The sequence below is a fragment of the Manihot esculenta genome, chromosome 13 (genome assembly GCF_001659605.2).
Source record: "Manihot esculenta cultivar AM560-2 chromosome 13, M.esculenta_v8, whole genome shotgun sequence".
In the NCBI taxonomy this organism is placed as follows: Eukaryota; Viridiplantae; Streptophyta; class Magnoliopsida; order Malpighiales; family Euphorbiaceae; genus Manihot; species Manihot esculenta.
The window spans coordinates 33,969,744-33,989,845 of record NC_035173.2 but is presented as its reverse complement, the minus strand read 5'-3'; the positions used below and the strand labels follow the sequence as shown (position 1 = coordinate 33,989,845).

Here is a 20,102-nt window from a genome sequence, read left to right as displayed (position 1 = left end):
ATTGAAAGATCAGCTGCTAAATAATGCTCACAACTCTGCATTGGGTGGGCATGCCGGTGTAGGAGGAACCCACAAGAGGTTGAGTACCTTATTTTACTGGCCTAATATGATACAATCAGTCAAGGATTGGGTGGGTAACTGCGACGTGTGTCAACGATGTAAGTCAGAACACGTAGCTTATCCTGGACTGCTACAGCCATTGCCAGTTCCCCAGTCAGCGTGGCAACACATTTCTATGGATTTCATCGAGCAACTTCCTCGCTCCAATGGCAAAGACACCATTCTGGTGGTGGTTGATAGATTTACCAAGTATGCCCATTTCGTCCCACTGCGGCATCCCTTCACAGCCCAGAGTGTAGCTCAACAGTTCTTCGACACTATTTTTAAGTTACATGGATTACCCTCCACCATTGTGTCGGATCGGGACAAGATCTTCACTAGTTTGTTTTGGCAGGAGCTCTTTAAGCTATTACAGACTAAGTTACAGTTGTCTACATCGTATCATCCGCAGACTGATGGTCAAACTGAAAGAGTTAATCAGTGCCTTGAAAACTATCTCCGATGCATGTGCTTCCATAAACCGACAGCTTGGAGTAATTGGTTGAGCCTCGCCGAATGGTGGTATAACACCAATTACCACTCCAGTCTTAAAATGACTCCATTCGAAGCTCTTTATGGGATAAAACCTCCGGTCTTCCATTTCATTTCTGATTTTCACACACCTTCTGCCGCGGCTGAGGAATTTGTTCAACAAAGGCAGCATATGACTTCCTTAATCCGAGATCAGTTACTGCTTGCTCAGAGTAGAATGAAACAGCAAGCCGATAAGGGTAGATCGGAAAGAACCTTTGAAGTTGGTGATTTCGTATACCTGAAATTACAACCATATCGGCAAAGCTCAGTCTCAGTTCGCCGAAATCTCAAATTAAGTGCTAAATATTATGGCCCATATCAGATCTTGGCTAAAATAGGAGAGGTGGCTTACCAGTTGAAGTTGCCGGAAGAAGCTAAGATCCACGACGTCTTTCATGTATCACTGCTGAAGAAAGCCGTCGGAAATCCTCTTGTGACAACTCCACTTCCCCTCTGTTCGACAGATGGCACTACTAAGGTAGAACCGGCAGGAATTCTTCAGGTGAGAGAAGTCATTCGGAATGGTCAACTGGTTAAGCAAGCACTCGTGCAATGGGTTAATCTACATCCAGATGAGAGCACATGGGAGGATTTGACTTTCCTCTATTCTCAATTTCCAGAACTTCACCTTGCGGACAAGGTGTCTCTTAAAAGGGGGAGTAATGTCATAGAATCGGGCCAGGGCTTAGATGGAATTGTGAAGCATGGTTATGGGCTCAGGAAGAGAGGTGTCATTGGGCCAAAGAACAAGGCTTAATCTATCCATTTTGTTATTTACCATTTATGCTTTTAGTTGTTATTTACTTAATGAGCTGATGGAATATTCCTAGCTGTCAAGTTAGTTAGTAATATGATTATATATGAGTCAGTACTGAACGGTATTGTCAGTTTTTTGGATGAATACAATTATTCTCTTTTCTCATCTCAAATTCTTATCTTAATTTCTTCTCTCTCTTTTCTCTTTCTTGTTCTACAATTCTTCTTAATTTACAAATCTATAACAGTGGATAAGCTGGGTACTGTGTGTAGGGTGGATAGAAAGGTGGATAAGGCATGTAGGTAGGGTAGGGGTGAAAGCTGGAGTAATCCGATGTACCTCCCATCGGATACCCTGAACCCTGTGGGAAGGGTGGATAATGGGGTGGAAAACCATACCCCGAGGCCTGAACGCCTCCCTGTGACTCCCCTGTCCCTTCTTCCTGCATGCTCACATCCAGGTTCCCATCCCTCCTCTGATCCTCTTCCATAACCTCCCTCACATCTGAAGAACTTCCTCCTCTATCAGTCCCCCTTCTGCTAGCATCAAAAGACCTTCTAGGGTCCCTTGACACTCTTTCTCTGTTGGCTCTACAAGACATTGCCCTAGGCAATGTAGGAGGACGGGCGCTCGTGCCCTCATCCTCAGGTGGCACTCCAGTCAACCGTGCAGATCGACGAGTTCCTCTCATCCTGTTTTCTGAAAACAGTACACAACATACAAACATTAGCATCATATGGTTCATGTGAGCACACATGAACCCTCATCACATACATCACATAGTATATCATATCATTAATGCACATGCATAAAGTCATGGCATTTCACATCATCATGCAAGACAGGACTCAACATCCTATCCTAGTGGACATGACCTTCCTATTGTGCTTGACCTTCTATAACATCTATGAGCCCGACACTCTAGGTCCGACCATATGAACCTAGGGCTCTGATACCATTCTGTAACGACCCGAAAATCGGACCGCTACCGGCGCTAGGATCCGGGTCGACTTAAGGCCGCCGGGACCCGTAGCAAGCCTGACATGTAACCTGTAAACCTGTTCAATCCCATACATGATCAACAATCATACATAAAAATTAAAACTTTTCCTCATACATACTGTCATCAACTAACTCAACCTGTGCATACCCTGAACATATACATAACATAGTCCCTCTGTGGGATCTCATCAAGCCTTAAAGGCAAACAGCCTGTGTTGAGTTAGTTTACATAAACATCATAACATAAGATCATATATAGACAAAAGGGATTAACAATACATTATGGTCAAGCACAACTCTATCCTCAATAACCTCATTACATAACATTCTGAATATTTTTACATTTCATCAATTGTCATGTCCACAAACTAATTATTACATACATAAGACATACTTCAAAACTCTGGCTAACCCTCTGATCTACCCTGTACCTGCACATCTGGGGTTAGGGGAGAGGAGTGAGCTACAAAGCCCAGTGAGCAGAATAGTATAAAACATTATATTAAAATTTTATGCTTTCATGGAATGCAACACATCACAACAAATCACATCTCGGATGGTATTGTCACTTATAGTCCTCTACATAGGTCCAACTGTGCCGGGACGTAGAATGGGTCAACCGGTCTTTCCCTTATCATAACATATTATATGGACCAACTGTGCCAGGGACGTAGAATGGGTACAACCTGGACTTTCTCTTACATCGTGCCAGGGACGTAGAATGGGTACAACCTGGACTTCCATACCATAACATGCCATAACATCAATCATATCATAGGAGGACTAAAGGATCATCCAATAACCAATCCACATCAACATTAACATCATAAATGCAATGCAACATATTCGTGAATACTAATGCAAGCAACCTATTATATCTCATGGCATTCATGATGCATGGATCATGCTCAAAATTCATATTTCATTTATTTAAAACTTAAGGTTTATTCCACTCACCTCTGGCTAGCTCTGACAAACTCTGTAGCAGTTGGCTCACTGCTGGGGTCCTCGGTTCCTCGGGTCCGAACCTACACAGGTGGACTCCAATGAGGGACCAAACATACATAAACATAACTCTAATATACTCCCCAAAAACCCCCCTAAAACATCCTGAAACAATCACATAACAACATGCAAGAAATGGCTGGACAGGGCACTTTCGGCGGCAGGTTCGGCGGCCGAAAGTCCCTCCAGAGCCGAAAGTCAGGCAGGTTCGGCGGCACCTTCGGCGGCCGAAACTCCCAGACAGAGACGAAACTCATGCATGTTCGGCGGCACCTTCGGCGGCCGAAAGTCCCAGACAGAGACGAAAGTCTCCCTTCGGGGGCAACTTCGGCAGCCGAAAGGCCTGCCTCACCAGCCATGTTCGGCGGCCGAAAGTGCCTTCGGCTGCCGAACCTGGTTTCTGCCGAAGGGCAGAAACTTGGCTCCCAAATGCATTTTCGCCTCCAAACTCACCAATCATGCATATACCTCAGTTAAAACATGCATACAAGTTCCTAGGGGCCTCAAAACATCAAATACCCCAACTACAACACTTCAAACACACAAAAACAACATACATTGTCCAAGACATCAAGGTTAACCCATAACTCCACATATAACCTAACATGCATTTCTACCCATCGATCTAGCATAAAACTTATTGAAAACACATAAGGAGCTTAAGATCGGCTCTTACCTCTTGAAGATCGAGAGGGAGACGACCTAAACTTGGAGATCCAAGAAGATGAGCTCCTGAGTTCCCAAAGCTCCAAAACTTGTTTCAAAAGTTCAAAACCTTTAATGCAAGCTTAAAACTCAAGAAAAATGGTGGGGATTTGGAGGAAGAACACTAGGGTTGCAAAGGGAAAGTCGGAAACTTGCTGTGGCCGAAAATGGGAGAAAGCTCGCCCATTTCGGCTAAGTGCCCCATATATAGTGGCTGGCCAGGCCACGTTCGGGGGCCGAATGTGCCTCCGCATCCATGCAAATGTTCGGCGGCCGAACTTGACTTTCGGCGGCCGAACCTGAACTTCCCTAACTCATGCTTTCGGGGGCCTAACGTGCCTCCAAAACGCATGCATGTTCGGCGGCCGAACTTGACTTTCGGCGGCCGAACCTGGGTTTTCCTCCAATGCTATTTTCATGCAAAAACTCATTTAGTTTCATACTTTAAAACATTAAAATACATGAAAACATTTTATAAAACATGCCTCTACCCTTCTAGAGGTCTCCGACATCCGAGTATCCACCGGACGGTAGGAATTCCGATACCGGAGTCTAGCCGGGTATTACACAAGATCTCTTAAATAGATTATATAACGCAGAAATCTTTTCAAAATTTGATATGAAATCAGGTTTTTGGCAAGTACAAATAGATGAAAAAGATAAATATAAAACAGCATTTACCGTACCATTTGGACAATATGAATGGAACATTATGCCATTTGGCTTAAAAAATGCACCAAGTGAATTCCAAAAAATTATGAATGACATCTTTACACCATATGGTTTTATCATAACTTATATAGATGATGTTTTAGTATTTAGTCAAAACATTGATCAACATATTAAGCATTTACATATATTTTATAAAATCATAAAAAGAAATGGATTGGTTTTATCCAAACCCAAAATAAAAATTTTTCAAACAAAAATTAGATTCTTAGGTCATGAAATATATCAAAATACTATAGTACCAATTCAGAGGAGTATAGAATTTGCAGATAAATTTCCAAATGAAATTAAAGATAAAAACCAATTACAAAGATTTTTAGGTTCTTTAAATTATGTTGCTGATTTCTTACCAAATATTAGAATATTATGCAAACTGTTATACAATAGATTAAAAAAGAATCCCAAACCATGGACAGAAGAACATACTAAATTAATACAGGAAATTAAAAAGCATGTAAAAACTTTACCATGTTTAAACCTTTGTAACCCAAATTATCCTAAGATTGTAGAAACAGACGCATCTGACCAAGGATATGGTGGAATATTAAAACAAAATATAAATCATAAAGATTATATTATAAGATATTATTCTGGTATATGGAATCCTACACAAGAAAAATATTCTACAATTAAAAAAGAGATTTTAGCAATAGTTTTATGTGTTACAAAATTCCAAAGTGACTTGTTAAATCAAAAGTTTACCATTAGAGTTGATTGTAAAGCTGCGAAAGATGTTTTGACCAAAGATGTAAAAAATCTTGCAGCCAAACATATTTTTGCTAGATGGCAAGCATTTTTGTCTATTTTTGAGTTTGAAATTGAACATATTAAAGGAACTGATAATTCCATAGCTGATTTTCTAACCAGAGAATTTTTGCAGGGAACACCATGAACAAGGATAAAGGCAAGGAAGAAATATCAAAAGTCTCTTTAAGACAAAAAGCCAATTTGACCAATGCAAATATCAATTTATTTTTGGGACAAAGTCCTCGACCAAATTTAAACTTATCATCAATATCAGGACAAAGTCCTAGACAAAATGCATACATGCATAGGCCCATGTTTACTAGTAGTACAAGTATAATGAATAGACCCTTAAGCCCAATGTCCAGCGCTCTTATTGTCAGACCAAGTTCTCCTCAGCCTAAGTCACCAAGCCCACAATTTACTTTACTAAATAAATTTACCCCTTTACAACCTCAAGAGTTAATCACTCCCTCTACCTTCAAACAAGCTGTCCCAAGACAAAGTTCAAACCCAAATCCATCACCAATAAGATTCTCACCAATAGAGCAATCAGAATATAGTTACAAAGATCTTGAAGACATTATTCTTACCATAGAACCAGAATATTGGATACAAAATCCAAACCTTAATGCCTACCAAATTTGCAACTCCATTTTCCCAAAAACTCATTTTTATATTCCAGACAATTTCTCTAAAATCCAGTCTTTTTATGAGTCTATTCTTGTTAAAACCAATTCTATAATTATGCATAATAATTTTGATACTCATATTCCGAATAAAATAAGATATTGCAAAGTAAGAATTACCAAAGTTCTCACCATTTCTGATTGGGGACAAGAGCCCCACAAAAGTAAAGATATTTCTTTGTCTAATGGACAATTGACCAAATTTAATTACTATGATTGCCAAAATGCTTGGGAACGAACGTTTCTAAAGCAAAATGACCAAATGTCCATTTCATTTTTCTTTTATATCTCTGATGACTTTCCCTATCCAATACCTTATTGGTTCCATCATTGGTGGAATAAATTTGGTATAGATTCAAGTATTATACCAGAGTCAGTTCACCTAGCCCATGATCAATTTTTTGATAATGCCCAATTACCTGACCATATTATCACATCTCCTAAATGGCTTATTTATTCCCACCTTTTTCATATTCCATGGATTTATATGTCAGAATACCAAATAAAAGACCAAACCCTAGATAATTTTCAAATACCAAATCTCGTCCGCAAATACAAAATAAAATGGTGGACGAAAACCGATCCAAATAATTGTAGCCCAAAAGCTGTAGACCAATTTCTGTCCTCTCAACCTCAATATTGTAAGACTTTGAGCCCAATTCAAATTACCAAACAAGAAACATTCCTAGCCAGGAAACAACAAGTCATGGCCCAAATGGCCAAATGTACTTCAGAAGAAGAATATGACAAATTATTGGAAGAAATAAAAGAAACCAAAAGCTTTGTCTCTTCTCCTATAGATCTCTCCAACGACAATGATGATTTTTTCACACAAGCAGAGATATAAATGGCCCCCACAGGACCCACAAGGCATATGATGTAAGCACCAAAAGGCATATGATGTAAGCAACAAAGATAAGACGCAGACAACAAGTGGCCGACAAAAAGAGAAAAAGCCAATTGACTCACCAAAGCACTGAAAGAAAAAGACAAAGCAGAAATGACACCAAGTGGCCGACAAAAAGAGAAAAAGACAAGTGACTCACCAAAGCACTGAAAGAAAAAGACAAAGCAGACAAAGAAAAAGAAAAACGAAAAAGACAAGTGACTCGACAAAGCACTACTAGAAAAAGACAAAACCAACTCACGGACCGCTCAACCAAAATGAAGAAAAATTTGAAATCCGTCGCCTATATAAGGCACTCTCATACTCAAAGGAGAACACACTGAATTCCACACTGAAATTCACCAAGAAATTTCTCTCTCCATGTACTTCATGCTTAGTTTAGCTTATTTTTCTACAAATTGTAAGGAGTTCCAAGTTTACTACAACTGGAACGTAGCAGTTTATGTTTAAACAAAGTTTGTAATTAAGTAAGTTGTATTTTGTATTAATAATATTTGTATTATACAATTGTTACAAAGTAAGCCCGTGTTGACGGCAACTATTTCTCTCTCTCTTCATTCAACAATCTGAGTTAATTCTGGGACTCCAGATTAACGTTGCAGGAACCTTGACCAAAATAAGTATGCTCTGTGCTTGCAGTATAAACTGATCTGGCACATCAGAAACTGTATTCACCATGGAAATTGAAATAGGAATATTTTATTGTCATATTTGTAAACAATTTTACATTTTATATTATTGTTATGACTGTAGGAATTGGTATACTGTTGATATTACCGATCCTTATCTTAGTCTTGATATTGTATAAAATCAAATAATGAAATATTTATTTTATGTTTAAACAGTAATAAAACGATCCCAGGTATGATTTAATTCTTAATACAGTTTTTAATACGAATTGTACAGGTATGATTTAATTCTTAATACAGTTTTTAATACGAATTGTACAGTTTATCCAATTAATTACTTTGATTAAAAATTATTGTTTCTTAATAATTGATCTAAGTAGGCTATGATGCAATTAAATAAATCTAATGTTCTTTGTGTTTCTCTACAATCACAAAATGTAAAAAATTGTTTTTTAATTAAACTCTGTTCTTTTCTGGAATAGGTTTGTAAAAATGTGTCTCTTTTCCCCCGGTTTTGATCTGACATATAGTCAGCTTGAACTTGGTCTTTATCAATTTCAAAGGTTTGAGTCAATGTGTTAATGGTAAAAGTACTGTCTTCATATGGGTGACTAAATTGTCCTTGTCTAAAAACTCCTTCTTGTATTTTGATACCTTGAGTCGTATATTGTGGTTTAGTATGTTGGTCAAATGTTTCTTCTACTGGTTTAGTGCCAGAGGTTTCTCCTACAAAAGGTCCTTGGTAATGTGGGATGGTAGAATCATCTGATATACTAGTATCTGTTTGTATGTTTATGTTAGGTCTTCTACGGGAGGATTCTAAGGAATGTCTAGATGGTTGGTATATACTAGGAGTAGTTTGTCTAAAAGAATTGGATCTTTTGAATTTTAATTCTACCGTTCCATCATTGTTTTGAATAATGTAATCTATTTCTGTATTTTCTTTGGCAGGTAAACTTGGCATAGTTTTGACTGGATATTTCCATGTATCTGGTAGGTTAATATCTTTCCATTGTATAGCCTTTGGTATATTTATATTAGCTTTGGTTTGGTCAATTTCCCAAAAAATTGTTTCTCCTGTTTGTCTATTATGATCAATGGCATTAGGGCATAATCTTGTATTCATTATTTTATAATTTAATCTATAAAATACTTCATAAATATGGGATCCTTTTAACATATTATAATTATGTGTTAATATGTCTAATGTTAATATTTTCATTATATGAGGGTCAGTTAATGAGATTGTAAAATTAGGGAAACAGTTTGAATATATGGGTCCATTAGTTAAACTGGTTTCAAATAATCCTAATAAAGAATCTTTGTAATTCAGATATCTACAATCTCTTAGTGCTACATGCATACTTGTATTTAATCCTTCTACTGTTAATGGTTTTATGGCAATTTGTACTAATCCTATATGCATAAATCTGTATCCTTGATTGATATATTTTAAGATGGTCTTTTTACTTAATAGATTCATAGATTGGTTTTCAGAATATAAAGGTACTACCTTTTCTTTTGTTTTAATTGCTCTCGCTGATTTAAAATCTAATATACCTGTTTTATATATTGTATCTATTGGTGTTTTGGGAGGTTTCCAATTTGTTAATTGTTGATTATTCCAAATACTTTCTCTAGATAATATTGTTTTACTACTATCTGTATTAATATTTAAATCATTTATAAGTTCGTCATCTGGTTGTCTGGACCTAGAAGATCTATTTCTCCTAAATAAACTCATCTTAAACGTCTAGGGTTTTCGCATACACTTCCTTCTCTACTCGTTCTGCAGGACTTACACCTTTTGCCTGACTTATGACTTTCGTGACACAGTTCCAACCCTAAAAATTTAATTTGAATTTATTTAAGATAAATAAAGCCTTCACTGGCTCTGATACCATAAAACGATCCCAGGTATGATTTAATTCTTAATACAGTTTTTAATACGAATTGTACAGGTATGATTTAATTCTTAATACAGTTTTTAATACGAATTGTACAGTTTATCCAATTAATTACTTTGATTAAAAATTATTGTTTCTTAATAATTGATCTAAGTAGGCTATGATGCAATTAAATAAATCTAATGTTCTTTGTGTTTCTCTACAATCACAAAAATTGTTATGGTTTGTTATATGCCATTCATACATATGTGTTCCTTGTCGTACTAAACAATGTCTAAAAATTTCTACTTCACCTTTATTTGTTAAATCAATTAAACTTAACTGTTCTAATGCAGATATTATAAATCTCATGATAATAATTTAATTGATATATTCATAAAAATAATATGCAATAATATATTCAGTTCTTGTTGAAATATAATATTTAAGAATATACCCATTTTCTATTTCAATAGTATCAAATAAAATGATAAACATGGTCTAACTGTTACTGTTTAAACATAAAATAAATATTTCATTATTTTATTTTATACAATATCAAGACTAAGATAAGGATCGGTAATATCAACAGTATACCAATTCCTACAGTCATAACAATAATATAAAATGTAAAATTGTTTACAAATATGACAATAAAATATTCCTATTTCAATTTCCATGGTGAATACAGTTTCTGATGTGCCAGATCAGTTTATACTGCAAGCACAGAGCATACTTATTTTATTCGGAATATGAGGATCAAAATTATTATGCATAATTATAGAATTGGTTTTAACAAGGATAGACTCATAAAAAGACTGATTTTTAGAGAAATTGTCTGGAATATAAAAATGAGTTTTTGGGAAAATGGAGTTGCAAATTTGGTAGGCATTAAGGTTTGGATTTTGTATCCAATATTCTGGTTCTATGGTAAGAATAATGTCTTCAAGATCTTTGTAACTATATTCTGATTGCTCTATTGGTGAGAATCTTATTGGTGATGGATTTGGGTTTGAGCTTTGTCCTGTGACAGCTTGTTTGAAGGTAGAGGGAGTGATTAACTCTTGAGGTTGTAAAGGGGTAAATTTATTTAGTAAAGTAAATTGTGGGCTTGGTGACTTGGGCTGAGGAGAACTTGGTCTGACAATAAGAGCGCTGGACATTGGGCTTAAGGGTCTATTCATTATACTTGTACTACTAGTAAACATGGGCCTATGCATGTATGCATTTTGTCTAGGATTTTGTCCTGATATTGATGATAAGTTTAAATTTGGTCGAGGACTTTGTCCCGAAAATAAATTGATATTTGCATTGGTCAAATTGGCTTTTTGTCTTAAAGAGACTTTTGGTATTTCTTCCTTGCCTTTATCCTTGTTCATGGTGTTCCCTGCAAAAATTCTCTAGTTAGAAAATCAGCTATGGAATTATCAGTTCCTTTAATATGTTCAATTTCAAACTCAAAAATAGACAAAAATGCTTGCCATCTAGCAAAAATATGTTTGGCTGCAAGATTTTTTACATCTTTGGTCAAAACATCTTTCGCAGCTTTACAATCAACTCTAATGGTAAACTTTTGATTTAACAAGTCACTTTGGAATTTTGTAACACATAAAACTATTGCTAAAATCTCTTTTTTAATTGTAGAATATTTTTCTTGTGTAGGATTCCATATACCAGAATAATATCTTATAATATAATCTTTATGATTTATATTTTGTTTTAATATTCCACCATATCCTTGGTCAGATGCGTCTGTTTCTACAATCTTAGGATAATTTGGGTTACAAAGGTTTAAACATGGTAAGGTTTTTACATGCTTTTTAATTTTCTGTATTAATTTAGTATGTTCTTCTGTCCATGGTTTGGGATTCTTTTTTAATCTATTGTATAACGGTTTGCATAATATTCTAATATTTGGTAAGAAATCAGCAACATAATTTAAAGAACCTAAAAATCTTTGTAATTGGTTTTTATCTTTAATTTCATTTGGGAATTTATCTGCAAATTCTATACTCCTCTGAATTGGTACTATAGTATTTTGATATATTTCATGACCTAAGAATCTAATTTTTGTTTGAAAAATTTTTATTTTGGGTTTGGATAAAACCAATCCATTTCTTTTTATGATTTTATAAAAGATATATAAATGCTTAATATGTTGATCAATGTTTTGACTAAATACTAAAACATCATCTATATAAGTTATGATAAAACCATATGGTGTAAAGATGTCATTCATAATTTTTTGGAATTCACTTGGTGCATTTTTTAAGCCAAATGGCATAATGTTCCATTCATATTGTCCAAATGGTACGGTAAATGTTGTTTTATATTTATCTTTTTCATCTATTTGTACTTGCCAAAAACCTGATTTCATATCAAATTTTGAAAAGATTTATGCGTTATATAATCTATTTAAGAGATCTTGTTTGTTGGGTATGGGATATCGGATCCATCTTAAAACCTTGTTTAATGGTTTATAATTGATTACTAATCTTGGTGCACCTCGTTCTATCTCGGAATTTTTAATGACATAAAATGTTGCGCATGACCATGGTGATTTACTTGGTCTAATTAAATTTTTGTTTAATAAATCTTGAATTTCTTTTTTACAAAATTCTAACATTTCTAGGTTCATTTGAATTGGTCTTGCTTTTGTAGGAATATCTTGTTCTTTAAAGTCTGGTTCATATGGTAGGGTTACAATATGTTGTTTTCTATTCCAAAATGCTGTTGGTAAATCTGAGCATAAATCTTTTTCAAATTGTTCTTGAATGTCTTTTATGTGTTGTTTGACCCTTGGGGTTTCTAATTGTTCTTCTATTTTTATTGAATGTAAGTCTTTTTTTAAAAATTTTATTTGGTTTTCTAGATTATTAATTTTACTTACATTTTCTTGTTGAAATAAATTTACATCATGGTAATTTATTGGGGATATAAATTGAAAAAGAATATTTTGTCCTAACACATTGGTTTCTAATCCTACTTGTGTTACCTTAAAGGGATATAACATTTGTAAGAATGGATTTCCTAATATGATTTGTGTATTAAGGTTTTTTATTAACATGAAACTGGTTTTAAAACATATTCCATTATTACAAATATGTGCACTAGGTATTTTGTAATTTATTTTGACTTTAGTGGAATTTGCTGCAGATAGAGTTTGTTTTGTTTTATGAAAATATTTACTTGGGATGATCCCTTGATCTATACAATTCATGTCAGCACCTGAATCTAACATAGTTATGGTCTCTATATTAAAATCTTTAATTGTCAAATTTATTCGTACATACCATTTTTGATATTTAATTCTAGTAATGTCATTGAATTTCAAAGCTTGTTCTTCTTCTGTGTCTGTATCTATTAATTCTTCTATTTTAGTTTTGTTCTTTCCTGAACTTTGTCCTATATTTTGACTTTCATGTAGAATTTGTTTAGAAATTTGATTTTGCTCTAATTGGTCACATCTTAAGTTTAATTGTCTTACTTCTGATTTTAATTGTCTTATTTCTAATTGTAAATCCATAGAAGAAATTGTGGTTACTGATTTTTTGTTTTTAAACATTTGTTCAATATCTTCAAACTTTGTTGGAGGTTCAGTTTCTTGTTTTATTTCTTCATTGATTAATTTGGTTAATTTTTTAAACATTTTACGTTTTATATTAGAATCTTGTACTTATTCTATTTGTTCTAATACTTGATAGTATTCTGTTAAGACATTTATTTTATTGTTGCAATTACAAATTTCTCCTTGACAATTATGGTTACTATCTGTACTACTTATTGTGTCTGATGAATTGTCACTACTATATTCATCATCTAATTCTGAAGAAGATAATTTAATTTGGTCAATCTTATCTAATAATTGTTCTATGTTGTCAATTTTTAATTCTAAACCTAATTCATATATTTTCTTTCTAGCAGGACATTCTTTTGCATAATGTCCTTTCTGGTTGCATAAATAACATGTTATATTATTTTTATTATTTGGTCTTTTGAAGTTATTTTTTCTATTATAATTATTTCTTTTAAATTGTTTTCTTCTGAAGGGTTTCTTGTCTATTTGTTTATTATATCGTTTATGTTTGTAATTATATTTTTTATAAATCTTATTTGTCTTAAAAGGTCTATATCTCTTTTGTTTATATTTCTTTATGGTTCCGAAACCGAATTGTTCACACCAATTTCCTAGTTCTCTTCTAGATTGTCTATTTTCTATTTTTAATTTCTGTTGTAATTTCATATCCCTACATAATCTTATTCCTGTTAAATTAACACATGTTATTAAGTCTCCATATGTTAAATCATCGTATGATATATGGCCAAATTTTTGTTCAATTGTTTCTTTTACTTTTGTTGCAAGTAATCTTGGTAGTCCTGTTAAGAACTTTTCTTTCCAATGATATGCATTAGGATCTGCTAGAACATAAACTCTTTTGAGAAAATTGTCTTTATACCATCTAAAATTTTCTAGTTTTCTACATTTGAGGTTTTGTAGAATTTCACTGTTTCTTTCTGTATATAAATCTAAGTCTCCTATGAAATGTGATATAATATTATATACTAGATATGCTAGGGTAAAAGATTGTGGTTGTCCTGTTGCTGGATCAATAACTGGTTCACCTGTGGTACTATCAATTCTTCTTGCTGTTAATATATTAGTTTTTATCTCGTTGCTTAATAATTTATCCCACCAAGTTCTTAATTCTCCAGTAACAATAAATCCAAAGACAGAATTAAGTGATATGTCAAAATTATTACAAAAAATAATAAATGAACAGAGTATGTCTCCAAAAACTAGCACCTTAGGAGGAATCAAGATAGAAGAACCTAGTAAAGACAAAGGAAAAATAACCATCCTTACTGAATATAATGAAACTTCTTCCTCTTCAGATAATGAAACTATATACAATCCCTTGGACGTATCAGACTCTGACCAAGACATTAATGTTTCCATAAACACCATAGAAAGACAAAATAAGAGACCAGATGATTTACAAATTCTAGATAGAAAACAAAAACAATATAATGCAAAAAATATTTACGAATGGAACATAGATGATCTATCAGAAACAGAAATAATACAAATAACCAAAGAAATGGTCATAGTAGGAAATATTTATAAACAAAGAGTTGGCATTACAGAAAGAGATGCCGCGGAAAATATTATATATATATACTATCTCAATATTAATAATATATAAATTATTAAAATAATTATATATAAATTGATATATGTATATGTATTTATAATTGTTTTTAATAGCTATATGTATATATATAATTATTATATATTTTAGGTACTAGTAAATTATTAAAGTTTTATAATAATATAATTCAATTAATTTAATTCGTTAATTACATTTCATTCTATTTAAATATATTATATTATACACTATCTTCATATTAATATAATATAAATTATTAAAATCAATTACGTATACATATATTTGTAATTATTATTATTACCCTATATATATAATTTTTAATTAAATTATATATTAATAAAATATAATTTGATAAAATTAAAAGCAAATTAAATTAAAATAATTGTGATTATTTTAAAAAAATACTATTAAGTTAAATTATATGATTTTAGATATTACGCAATTTTATTTAAAATTATTTAGTTTTGCCAAAAAAAAATAAATATATTTATAATATATTAGACAAATGGTAAAAACTCATTTAATTAGAATTATTTCTTATGAAAACGTTATAATAAAGTTTTTAAAAATTCTATTGAATTTTTTTGTTTTTTTTATTTTTTTCTTTTAAAGTTTAAAAATTGTAATAGAAAAATCATATTATATGTAGTTATTTAATATTTTAATATATCTTAGATGAAAATATTATATAATATTATAAATATTGGATATTATTTTAAAGTAGAAATGTAAGATTTGTTAATTTGATATAAATAATATTAATATTATGTTAAAAATATTTAATTATTTTATTTAAATTTAAATTTTATTATAAAAATAAGAGATTATATCAAAATTAAAATCGAAAAAGAATCCATAATAAAACTGAATCAGAATTAATATTAGAACTAAACTGAAATTGAAAAAACATAAAACTATTAAAATTTGATTTTGATTTCAAAAAATTTAAAAAATCAACTTTCACCTTGGATTTCAATTTCTACCGTGAACAGTCTCAGAACCAAAATCGCACATTCTACTTAGCTCTACGCAAGCCAATTTTCACTCACATTTTTTCAACTTTCAATATATTTTTAATTTAATTCTTTAAATTTTAATTTTTTTAAAAATAATTTAATATTTAACTTATTTTATTCGATAAATTCAGATTCATATAAATTTATTAATAAAAGTAAAATATACTTTTTCAAATTTTAAAATATATTATATTTAAAACTCAAAATTAAAATCACTGATTAAAAGAGATCTAAAACATTCATATATCATCACATCTTCTCCCTTAAAGATTTAATTTATTTTTTTAAACTCTTTCCATTACAGTTTTGTCATTCATTTCAGTCTTCTTATCAGCCATCCCATCTATGCCACTTTGAGTTTCATGACAAATTCACCACAGTTAGTATTAAATATACGTAATATATTAATTATTTAATTTATATTTTTTAAAAAATAAAAAATAATAAAATATTTGATTTTTTAAAACAAAATAGTTTGACTTTTAAAATGTGTAAGTTTTTTAATTAAATTAACATATTTCAAAAGAATTTAAATAAGTTAATATTTTTAATGCATTATATTTTATTAATTTTATTTAAATAGATTGAAATTTTTTATATAAAATAAAAATGTATTTGATATTATTATTATTATTATTAAAATTGCTATAAAAATAGCACTTTTAAAAATTATTAATTAAATATATTAAAAATAATTTTTTAATGGTTAGGTGGTTAAATCCCTTTTTTGGGAATTGGGAGAGAGTAGAAATACAAACTAAAATTTACCATAATACAAATCGCATCAAATTATAGCCTCTAGAGCAAGTCAAAAGTTTGTTTCTTCTGCTGACTCCATTGTTGTTCCTTCCACGTCATAACACCCCAAACCTTCCCGGTTCCTTCGGGCCAATTACGTTTGCCAGCCTGTCAGAAGTAAGGACATCATCGTAACTGCCAATTAATTTCTTCCACGTGGCAAAACTTACATTCCTTAACCTGTCGAATATGGGACATAATTGAAAAGGAAAACGTTAATGACAGCCCCAAAAAAATTTTAAAAAATGGAAAAATTTGTAATCACGGGTTCATATCCAAGGATCCCCTTGTTCATTCTCTGGCTCTCCTCTTCTTCTCTTTGCTTTCGGTTTCCTTCCCACCTGGTTTTCCTCTTCATTCCTTCTTCTCCCTTGTTGATGCGACCTTCAGATTATTCCATTGTTGTTCGTCTCTAACATTGTAATAATATATTTAGATTTGTTCAAGAATATCAAGTCGTGATCTTTAATGAAGGGCTCGATGCTGGAGGGCGGAAAGGCAGCAGCTCGGTTTTTCTCTGGGGAAAGAGGCATGGTCCCTGGCCTTGGTCATGGCCGCAGAAACAAAAACTCCAGTGTTGGTGATTGTTCTTCCATTTTAAGCACGAATGGAAGTTCTCAAGGTTTTTCTTTCTTCGAGTTTGACGTAGCTTCTTCTGCCATTAATAATAACGACGTCTCCCCTTCTTCTCCGTTTAGAAATTATCCATGGCCTCCTCAGCCTCAGGTGAACCGAGACTGTCAAGATAAAGATGAAGATTATTGGAATAATGATGATGATCAATGTAAATCTCCTAATGTGCTTATGGGATCATTGATACGTGAAGAGGGACATATATGCTCATTGGCCACGTCTGGTGATCTTTTGTATACGGGTTCTGATGGCAAGAAAATTCGAGTGTGGAAAAACCGGAAGGAGATTTCTGGGTTTAGATGGAATACTGGGTTTGTTAAAGCAATTTTAATATCTGAAGATAGAATATTCACAGGGCATCAAGATGGGAAAATAAGGTTATGGAAATTATCGTCAGAAAATCCATGCATTCACAAGCGAGTTGGGACTCTACCAAAATTTAAAGATCATGTCAAGAGCTCAATGAAACCCATTAAACGCAACAGAAGCATGGTTTGGCTCAAGAAAGTTGATGCCATTTCATGTCTTAGCTTAAGCGAAGATAAGACACTTCTTTACTCTGCGTCACGGGGCAAATCATTCAAAGTGTGGAGAATTTCAGACTCAAAATGCCTCGAAACCGTCGCAGGTCACAGGGATGCAGTGAACTCCATTGTATCAGGATTTGATGGTTTGGTATTTACAGGCTCAGAAGATGGAAGCATCAAAGTTTGGAGAAGAGAAATGATGGGGAAAGGAACAAAGCACTTCTATTCTCAAACGTTATTGAAACAAGAAAGTGCAATTACTACGCTCGCTGTAAACCCTGAAGCCACCGTTATCTACGGTGGTTCATCAGAAGGGCTCGTTAACTTCTGGGAAAGGAAAATGAATCTCTCCCATGGCGGCGTTTTAAGAGGGCACACGTCGGCGGTTCTGTGTTTAATCACAGCAGGGAGCCTTGTGTTTAGTGGGTCAGAGGATACAGGAATATGCGTGTGGAGAAGATTAGGAAGAGACCATATATGCTTGTCATTGTTAAGTGGGCATACAGGGCCTGTTAAGTGTTTGGCAGCCGAGAAAGATGATACATCACAAGAGACCACATGGATTTTGTATAGTGGAAGTCTTGATAAGTCTGTGAAGCTATGGCGGGTGTCTGAAAATGCTCCTCCGGTGGCTTGGAATGGGTGTGCTAATGCCATGCCGATTTCGCTGCCGCCTGCTCGAAGCTCTGATTGTAGCAGAAGGAAGCATACAAGGTATTAGAAACAAAAGAGTGCTTTTCTTACAATGCTTAGACCAAATCTACCGTAACTCATAATATAAATATATAAAATTTAATATAAACCTATTATATATTTATATCAGGCCAATATATAGATTCCATTTAAATAAAAATTATACTTTTTTTTTAATATACTCATTTTAAAAGTATATATGTATAAAAAAAATATAATATTAAAATATTTATCCTTCTTTATTATAAATATATTATATATTTCATATATCCATAAAAATAAATTAATTTACTTATATATATCATTTTATTTTTTAAAACAATAATTATTTATATGACTTATCTATATCTAATATACATCGAAAAGGATAAAATTAATTTTGAAAGGATCGATATATCTAATATACATCTCATTTTATTATTTTTTTTATTAAAAAAGGTAAAAAGTCTATTTTTTAATTTTGAAGCTCTTTTCTTAATTTTATTTCCAATTAATTTTGATGTCTCTGCATATATAAGTAGAACTATTAACAGTTGTTTGACTTAATTTAATAAACTAATTTGTTTGTTTATTATATTTTTTTTATTTATAATTTCATTTTATAAATTAAAGTATCAAATTTTTATTTTGATATTTATAAACATTAAATTATAATTAAATTTAAGATATTAATTAAAATATAAAATATACAGTGATAATTTAAAAAAATTGGGTGAAGCAGAGGTAATTATGCTTGTTTCAGCTTAAAAAAAGAGGATAATTCCATTGAATTAATTTTAGAGTAAATTACAAGGAGAATTGAGACAAAAATCAAAATTTGAAAATTATTAATCTAATTTCAGTTGTATAACAAAAGTTACAAAACTACTGGTCTAAATCCGATTTCAAATCAGAATCGAATTATTACCCAGCCCTACAAGAATCGAAAAGTGAGACAAAAAATGCAACACTTGGGTCCCATTTTGGCAGCTTAGAAAAGGCATCCTGTTAAGGCTTTGCTTGTGAACTTATCTTGTTTGTTTTTATTTTAAACATACTTTTCTATAAAATTGATATTTAAACTTTATTTTAAACATTTCATAAAAATATTTAATAATTGTTCAATTTTGATTAAAATTTAAATTTACAACTTTACAATTTCTTTTGAACCAATATAAATATTATATTATATTTCTCCTGACTAAATAAATATGTACAAATTAAAAGGCGCAAATAAATAAATTAATCGAATTAATAAATTTAAAAATTATTACAAATTAATTACATATTCATTAATTATTATTATATAATAAGTTAAAAATATTTAAATAAAATTAAATAAATATAATTTAAACTTTTTAAATTGTAATAATCGAAAATTTTATTTAATTTTTTTAATGATAGATTAATAATAAATTTAAAGAAAAAATAAAATTTATTTTTTAAATATTTTATATATAATTTAAAAATAAATTTAATCTCATAACCATTACAAAATGGTACGTAAAATTTCAATTTAAAATCAATAATTTTAAATGATTATTAATCTAATTTTGAAAGTTTATAATTTATTTTGACTATGTTTTCATCTAATTTTAAATT

The 20,102-nt window shown here is 31.8% G+C and overlaps 1 protein-coding gene across 1 annotated transcript; it reads left to right on the top strand.

Annotated features, from left to right (window-relative positions):
• Positions 1-16,955: 16,955 nt before the first annotated feature.
• On the top strand, positions 16,956-18,650 carry LOC110629301 (protein JINGUBANG). The gene has a single exon (XM_021776208.2). The coding sequence runs from the start codon at positions 17,137-17,139 to the stop codon at positions 18,547-18,549; it is 1,413 nt and encodes a 470-aa protein (XP_021631900.1). The 5' UTR covers positions 16,956-17,136; the 3' UTR covers positions 18,550-18,650.
• The last annotated feature ends 1,452 nt before the right edge of the window (positions 18,651-20,102 follow it).

Coding starts and splice junctions, on each gene's coding strand:
- LOC110629301 (XM_021776208.2), top strand. CDS start 17,137: ATGAAGGGCTCGATGCTGGAGGGCGGAAAGGCAGCAGCTCGGTTTTTC.